Consider the following 8,513-nt stretch of genomic DNA (forward strand, 5'->3'; position numbering starts at 1 on the left):
GCCTGGCCGCGATATGGGTCGGCCTGACGCCCTCTCCCGGAGACCCGACCACGGAGTCGATTCCGACAACTCCGACGTCGTCCTTCTGCGGCCTGAACTCTTCCACGTCCGCGCACTCGAGGGCGTTTCCGTTTCGGTCCCGGCTCTGAACTCCTCCGCGACATCCGTGATGCCCTCTCCGGTGAGCCTGACCTGGAGGAGCCCGTCGCACTAGCGGCCCGGCAACTTCTTAAGGTTCAAGGTCAAGCTCGAGGCCCCCGCTCCTCACGTTCTGACGAATGGGCCGTCTCCGGCGGTCTTCTCCATTTCCGAGGGAAGATCGTCGTACCAAAGGACAAGGACCTCCGGAGACGCATCATCGAGCTCTGCCATGACACCCGAGTCGCCGGACACGCAGGTCGTTTCAAGACCCTGGAGTTGGTCTCCCGGAACTACTGGTGGCCTCAGATGTCTCGCCATATCGGCCGGTATGTTGCGACCTGTGACTTGTGCTGTCGCACCAAGGCACTCCGGAGACTGCCCCACGGAGAACTGCACCCCACGGAAACGCCCCGAACGCTGGCATACCGTCTCCGTCGACTTCATCGTAGAGCTTCCCGAAGCCCATGGGTACGACGCGATCATGGTCGTCGTTGACACCCTCGGAAAGCGCCCACTTCTCAGAGTGTCATACGACGGTCGATGCAGTAGGGGCAGCCCGTCTCTACTACCGGAATGTCTGGCGGCACCATGGGACTCCGGAGAAGTACGTCTCCGACCGCGGCTCGCAGTTCATCGCGGACTTCACCCGAGAACTTTGGCGTCTAATCGGCATCAAGCCCGCCACGTCCACCGCGTACCACCCGCAGACAGACGGTCAGACAGAGCGCGTCAACCAGGAGCTGGAGCAGTACTTGCGGATCTTCACCAACTACCAGCAGGACGACTGGGATGAGCTGATTCCGGCCGCGGAGTTCGCCTACAACAACCACGTTCACTCCTCCACGCAGCAGGTCCCCTTCATGACGGACACGGGACGGCTCCCGCGCATGGGCTTCGAACCCGGAGTCCGTTCCGCCATGGAGTCAGTGAACGAGTTCCGCGACCGGATCGCCACTGGTGTTGCTGAAGCCAAGGCCGCTCACTAAGGCCAAAGAGGAGTACAAGCGCTACTACGACCGGAGACGGACTCCGTCTCCGGAGTTTAAGGTTGGCGACCGTGTTTGGCTGGATGCCTCTGACATCAGGACGACTCGCCCCTCGGAAAAGTTCTCCCATCGCCGCCTTGGACCGTTCAAGATAGTCGCGGAGATCAGCAAAGGTGCCTACAAGCTCGACCTCCCTCCGCGCTACTCGAAGCTCCACCCGGTCTTCCCCGTCGTCAAGCTCGAGCTCGCCCAGGACGACCCCCTTCGACGGACGCCCCGGCTACGACCAACCCCCTCCGGACCTCGAGGACGGAGTCCCGGAGTGGGAAGTAGAGGAAATCTTGGACGCAAGGGTGAGGTATAAACGGCTGAATTACCGTCAGATGGAAAGGCTACGACGCGTCGCACGACCAGTGGGTCCGCTTCGACCGCGTCTTCGCCCGGAGAAAATCGCGGAGTTCTATCGTAAGTACCCTGGCAAGCCACGACACATCGCCTCCGCGACCTTCGACTCGATTCCGTTCCGGTCTATGCGCCGGGACGCCGCATTCAAAGGGGGGGGTGATGTCAGGGGAACCTCCCTTTCGGCCCGGAGACGCGCCCGATTCCGGTCCGACTCCGGTTCCGACTCCGGTCCGGCCCTCCATCTCGCCCGCACAATCACCGATCCGTCAACGCCCTCCCGACGGTCGCCCTGGGACCTCGCCTGCGACGCCGCCCAAGCCTTCTGTGCCCGACAGCGGCAGCTACGGACAAGCAGTATATAGTCAGCTACCTAGCAGGCGGACCCTTAGAGTTTCTTCTCTTTGGATCCTCCCCTGCTAGGTCAGCTTCATTTGTATTCGCTTACCAATGTTCACGCTTTGGATCCTCCCCTGCTAGGACCTTGATCTCAGGCCTCCGGGGTTGCCCTTACAGATGCTGGGTTTATTTGCCAAATTACAGACCTTATTCTACAGTACAACAGACATTCCGAATATATCTAGCTGGCTGTGACTCACCTTGGGAAGCAGGACTTGATACTCAGATACTCCTGGCTCAAAAAGCACAACCCTGCAATTAACTGGGAAATGAAGGAGGTGAAAATGATCCACTGCCCCCATAGCTGCTCTACCTGTAGTGACGAGGAACGGACTGAGCATGCTGAGATTTGATGCCTCCGACTCCTTAAGTCACACCTACTCACCAACACCTTCCCCGCCATCTTCGCTGCTGATATTACTGGCCCAGACAATGCCAGAGACAACCTTAGGGATACTTTAGACTCTTAAAGTGTGAATAAGACTACAGGAAATACATGAAGGGACTGACCTAGCAGGGGAGGATCCATAGAGAAGAAACTCTAAGGGTCCGCCTGCTAGGGCGCCAACTATATACTGGTCGTCCGTAACTGCCGACGTAGAGCGCAGAAGGCCTGAGTGGCATTGCAGGCTCTGTCCCAAGATGATCATTGGGGGGGTCTTGACAGATTGGTGATTGTGCGGGTGAAGAAGGCCATGGACGATGGTCAGGGTGGGTTGGAGCATCTGAGGGGGCACTGGTCAGATGTGCCTCAGATGTGCTCAGAGGGTACAAAGGAGGCTGAAGCACAGTTCCCCTGACACTTATCTGTTGAGAAATGCAAATTTTATCACAGATTTTTCATTACAGGTACTATTTTTCATTACAATATGTTTGATGCATTGTGCTGGGCTTAGCGGGTGCATGATAGCAGCCTGACAGCGATGTGTCTCTCATTTGTGTGGAAAATGCAAGGAAAATGCTATCTCACCAACTCCATCATAATCATCGTTTCTTCTGCATTTTTCCATGAGAAATTCCTCGATGACAGCAAATCACACTCCCACGCTGTCACCTCTGTGACCAGGCGATCTCTGCTCTTCCCGACCGCCACAAGCCCCGAGGATGACGAGTGCCGCAGCAGCAGCCGTGCTGGAGCTGGCGGCGTTGCGCATCCGCATCGATGCGGTAGCATCGGACACCCTCGCCATCCAGCACGTGCGTTGTCGATGGCCAGTCTGTGCGCGGCTGATTCATGCCCCCAGACGCTCGACTCATATCGGGATGACCCGTTGCAGGCGGTCGCGGCGATCGACGCGCAGATGCGTGACCATGCGGCTTTACAAGAAGCCCACTTTGCGATGCAGCTCGCGCTGGAGGGCGTTGGAGGGCCAGCCCGGGACGCGAAGATGTGGATCGGGGAGCTGGAGAGGCGGCTTGCGCGGCTGGAGGTAGAGGCGGAGAGTGAGCTGAGTGAGTTGAGCGACAGTGAAGAGGAGTCAAGGACGCGGAGCGGCGTGAAGAGCCGGAATATGGTATGTTGCGTTGGTTTTCTCGGGCTGGATTGTTGCTGACGGTTGGTTCGTGGAGGCTGCAACGGCAACGAAGGCTGGGCCGTCGCGAATAGATAGTAAACGGGCAGCGACAGACCGCACCTCCCGTATGATCCAGTCTCCGCCCTCGAACAAAATCGGCACGACGAGAAGCGGGGAGAGTGAATCGGAGTCGGAGGTGGAGCAGTACACCGAGATCAGGACGAGGAGCATGAGGAAACCGAATACGGTGCGTTGTTTTGCTCTCGGCTCGCTGGAGGTGTCATGATAGACGTAGCCTACGACAATCGCCACAACGAAAAGGCCGTCGACGGACATCGGGATACAGACGAGCAGCGTGAAACGAGCAAACACCCATCCAGTGCGTGGTTACTCTTTCCTGGCCTGTTTTGAATCCGACCATCGGCGCAGACAACCGCCAGAAACAATGCCAAACGGTCAATTGCACCAAAAGCCCCAACTGCCCGGCCTCTCAGGCTCCCGGCAATCACCAACCCGCCAAGTGTGCCTCCCGGCTTCCCCAGCTGGGCGCACCTCTACAACCTTCCTCCGATGCGCATCCTCTCCGCCGCCCAAGTGCAGCTCCCCGGCGCTGTCGTTGTTCCCTCCGTTCGTCTGCTTGTTTCCGTTCCACCTGTCTTACCATTCCTTCAAGCACCCCTGCACGCGCTGTGTTCGGCTTGACGTCCCCTGCCTCGTGCTCGCTGCTTCGGCCTCAAAAGCATGTCTTGTCTGCCGCACGGGAAAGCAACACGAGGCTTGTGTCTCCGGCCTGACGGCGCAGCCACACCCCCATGCAGGTCGGTGGTCAAATCGAGTCAATGATGGATTCTGACGGGGCGGCATGGATAGACGCTGTGGCTGCATTTCATAACCACACACTTGCGATGGGCACGCGATTGGGCTTGAGGATGGGCGACGAGCCGCCGCCGGCGAATGAACTGGGAAAACGCACAGCGAGGGCGGAGGATATCGAGACGGAAAGGTTGTCGACCAAGAAGAAGAAGCGGCGCAGATGACGGTGCCGTTGCGTACAGTGTTTATCTTGTACTTGTGTTATTTACTGTTACAACCAGGGTATTGAAGCCTCTGAAATAACGCGACGAATGCATTAAACGCAAGAGTGACGATGACAAGCTCGCCCAATCGCAGTGTCGTTGACTGCCCAGATAGAAGAACCTAGCATGGTCATTGGCCTCTCGGATTGCTGGTTGGCCATGACGGCTCAGGGCACGGGGCATACAGGACTCAACATACTAGAAGAAGAAATCCGAAAGCAATATTATATATGACATTGCTCGCAATCGCTTTTGCTGCTTCAGGATTACTTATTGTCGCCGCAAATTGGCCGCAAACTATTCAATAATCAACTGAGAGTCCTAAGTGAAAGTTCTGAAACTTGAAGGCCTAGGCGTTGAACAATTCCACTTGTTAAATTTATGGTCCTCAATGGCAAGCAGGTGATAGAGGAACTTGCCAATTACCCGTATGATTACTTCTTCGTGGCTATTTACTAAGAAACTCTCCAGGCTAATCCTTACGGAAGGATATATCCGTGGCCAACAAGGGGAGTGCAAGACTGGCATTGTTGAACTTGTGGCCCATAATTACTGCGATCCTGATATCGGGAATAGATATGGTAAATGATGAACTTAGCGGTAATGGGCAAAGGAAATACTGTACTATTCCAATCAATTAGTCCTGTCACGGTCACATTGACTTTTTTGGCTGAAAATTTTCTGCCTGTCACAGGTCACAGTGAATTTCTTTGGTCCCAAACCGTCCCAAAATGGTAATTTCCAAAAAGTTCCACCCCTATGGCGCGCAGAACTTCCATATATAGCAGGAGGTCACACCAAATTCAGCCCTTGGCTGAATTGCACATTTCTGCCACATGTGTCACAGGTCACAGGCCCGCAGAATTGAATGAAATAGTACAGTACAGCAACGAAACAGGCCAATACGTACTTCTATTGTGGGTAATGATTTTACCTTTGTTCAAAGTTTGTGGTGATTGTCCCAAAGCGACATTAATAATATTGGCCCAAGATTAGAGCGCAGCGTTGCAATTGGATAGGGTGTGTTTGAGTTGACTGTGGACGAACGGGGGGCAGGCTGCAAAAATAGATATGATTATGGGATCAAATGAGAGGGATTCTATCAGAAATATCAAAACAAGATTTATGAGTCCGGAAGTGTTCTCGTCGGCTTGCACAGATGCTATCGGAATTCGTCAGCGCCGCTAACCTAGCGCGGGACAAGCAATCAACTCACATTATATTCCAGCGCATGCAGCGTCACCTCCGTCTGCTCCTCGCAATCCCAACCATCGGGACAATCCGGTGGAGGCGTCCATCTGCTCGCGTCTACCTCTTATCAGCTCCTGGGCCTGTCCGAATCCAAAAATTCACGCACCGGTGCACTTCTCGCGGAGCAGCCAAGGCACGGCGTTCTCCTTGATGAACGTCTCGAGGCATCCGGTGCACATTTTTGTGGGAGCGGCTATGCTCGCGAGGACGCGCGCGGCGGAGAAGGACGGCAGGGCCGTGATGTCGCCGAGCCACTCCATCTCGGTGATGTTTTCGCTCAGCCGGCCGGGCATGTACGTTCGGAGGGGGAGGTCAATGGCTGGCCAATCTAGTCAGGGCGCCAGTGTGAGTTAGAACTAGACAGGTGGACGTTCTTACCTTCAGATAGCCATAGTTTCGCTGTTTGATGTTCGCATTCAGGGCCTGGAAAGATACATAAATACCAGGGAAGTCCGAGAGAACGTACATTTGACGGTTTCTTCGTCCTCAAAATTGAGTAACACGCCGTTAAATGCGTCGCTTGTGCGCGGCGGCGCATCTAGGCCTCTCGTAGTGCCCACTGTCCTCAATGGGCCGTCGAAGAACTCGCCAAGCAGCGGGATAGCGTCATTCCCGTCCCACAGCGTGACTCCGAGGCGGTCGACGATCTCCTCGCCGTCCCCGGTTGCGATTACCAAGGGGCCAGTCGATGCGAGAGTGTCGTTCCGCCCTACAGACGTGCTGTAGTTATAATCCATGAAGAATTGGTCAACGCACCTCTGTGTTCCACGTCGTCCTCGCCGTCGAACAACTCGGCCTTTTGAACAAGGTCCAATGCCTCATTGCGAAGAAATACGACCCCCGCCGCAAAAGACTTCAGCCCAGCTGTGTCGAGTGTGTCCATCCACGTGGCTCGCCGGCGGAGAATGTCATCCCGCTCCGCGTTGTCCTCTTGCATGTCCCGGACATGGTCGTACTCGGTCGGCATCTGGAATGCAGCGCAGTACTTACTGCACAATGCGGTACATCGCGTGTCGGAAGCGCGTCGATTCATGGGTGGTGAGAATGGAGACCGCGGACAGCGGGGACTTGTACCTGCGGCTAATCGTCACAAACGGGCGGCTACGAGAATTATTTTAAAGCACGCACCGCCGACTGAACGTAGCCTCCAGTTTCTCCACTGCCCGCGCGTTCTCTAAGAGTGTCTTGCTCTCCTCTTGCGTAAGTGTCTCCACGTCCATCTCTCGGGTGTCTCGCTCCCGCCACGTAGCATCAACACATGCGAGTGCATCGCTCAGCCCCACGTCCCCGCACCCGAGTATATTCACCAGCACAGCCCGTAGGACAGACCGGCGCCGCCCCACAAACACCGCATGCCAAGCCTTGCAGACGAGCACCTGAGAAACCAAGTCTATAAACGACGCCGCGTGCCGCAGAGTGGCGTCTAACAAGTCCGGCGGGAGCATGACGGAAGAGAGAGGGAAAGAAGGTGCGCGTCTGATGCCAAGTTTTTTTGGTTGTCGTCCAATTGATGCGAGCTTATTTTTGGCATCTCCGGAGATTGATGCGAGGAGATGCGAGGTTGTAGATACGAAGGCTGTTATCATTCCGCTGCCCAATATAGAAAAGCTGTACTACAGCCGATCATTCACAGCACTTCACATATATTAATCTAGGGACACTGTTGCTCTCTACCACCATGTCCACCCAGTTCCAGAGGCTCAAACACAGCTGGCTAGGGAAGTATACTCCGAGTCCTGTGCTCTCCCAATAAGAATAGAGATGCTCATATCTGATACAGGGAGGCTTTTCAAGTTAAAGCTTCAGAAGACATCTGCACAGTGCTCAGACAGTCTTTGTCTCAAGACCCCACAGAAGGGTGCCTATGCAAATGCAGAGCTTGTCCTATATCCCCAAGAAATCAAGTTTGAACAGGCTCCCACAAACAAGACACATAACATTCACCTACCTATCAACCAACTTCCTGCTGAGGTTCTTCTGAACATATTCCTTCTCAATAGGGACAACACATATATAGGTGATTATAGCTGGATATCCCCAAGCCAAGTCTGTGCATATTGGAGACATGTTACTGTGAGCAGTCCTATATTTTGGGCTGTGACAAACTTTTCCAATGAAGCCTGGGTAAACCTGTCACTGGAGCGCTCCTTCTCAGCACCGGTCCATGTCTGTGTAAATCTTGCTCAAGTAGATGCAAGCCTGGTCAAAAGAGTTCTAGAACAGAAGGATCAAGCAATACAATTGATTTGCCTCAATGGAAATCAGCTTGACATACCTCTCTTTGAACTTATAGCCAACCATTCAAAGAGCTTGCAGCATCTGATTATAGATCACAGAATGACACCAGATGGTTTCCGTGCAATTCGTGCTGAACAGCACAATAGGATTGCACTTCCTCAATTGAAGCACCTTCAAATTGCTGAGCACTGGACTAGATGGCTCTACTCGCCTAATGTAACCTCCCTCATATTAAGCTGTATCATTGATTCTGGTGAAGAAAACCGGGATACTGATTGGCTAGACTTTACATCTGCACTTATGTCTCTCCCAAAGCTTATTCATTTGGAGATAGATGAGATTCCTGACTGGGAGACTGTTCCAGTTGGCAAACTCCACCTTGAATGCTTAGAAAGCCTTGCATTGGCCTCAGACACTCCTCAGCATATAACTTTATTTTTGGAAGCCAGTCTACTTCCAAATCTCAGCAAATGTGAGATTGCCGTGACTGATGAGTATAATGTAGA

At 54.1% G+C, this 8,513-nt stretch overlaps 2 protein-coding genes across 2 annotated transcripts; one reads left to right on the plus strand and one right to left on the minus strand.

Annotated features, from left to right (window-relative positions):
* Positions 1-3,002: 3,002 nt before the first annotated feature.
* Positions 3,003-4,479, plus strand: MIND_00927000 (uncharacterized protein; the record flags this gene model as incomplete). The annotated part of the gene is made up of 7 exons (XM_037365898.1): positions 3,003-3,125; positions 3,173-3,442; positions 3,498-3,689; positions 3,738-3,821; positions 3,872-4,069; positions 4,116-4,260; positions 4,313-4,479. Exons 1-7 carry the CDS (start codon positions 3,033-3,035, stop codon positions 4,477-4,479), a joined length of 1,149 nt encoding a protein of 382 aa, XP_037217310.1. The 5' UTR covers positions 3,003-3,032.
* Positions 4,480-5,641: 1,162 nt separating this feature from the next.
* Positions 5,642-6,802, minus strand: MIND_00927100 (uncharacterized protein; the record flags this gene model as incomplete). Its single annotated transcript, XM_037365899.1, has 6 exons — positions 5,642-5,680; positions 5,735-5,826; positions 5,876-6,097; positions 6,148-6,192; positions 6,236-6,478; positions 6,526-6,802. 6 exons carry the CDS (start codon positions 6,800-6,802, stop codon positions 5,642-5,644), a joined length of 918 nt encoding a protein of 305 aa, XP_037217311.1.
* Between the last annotated feature and the right edge of the window lie 1,711 nt (positions 6,803-8,513).

This window comes from Mycena indigotica, assembly GCF_014461135.1.
Source record: "Mycena indigotica strain 171206Taipei chromosome Unknown Mind.scaff0008, whole genome shotgun sequence".
Taxonomy (NCBI): Eukaryota; Fungi; Basidiomycota; class Agaricomycetes; order Agaricales; family Mycenaceae; genus Mycena; species Mycena indigotica.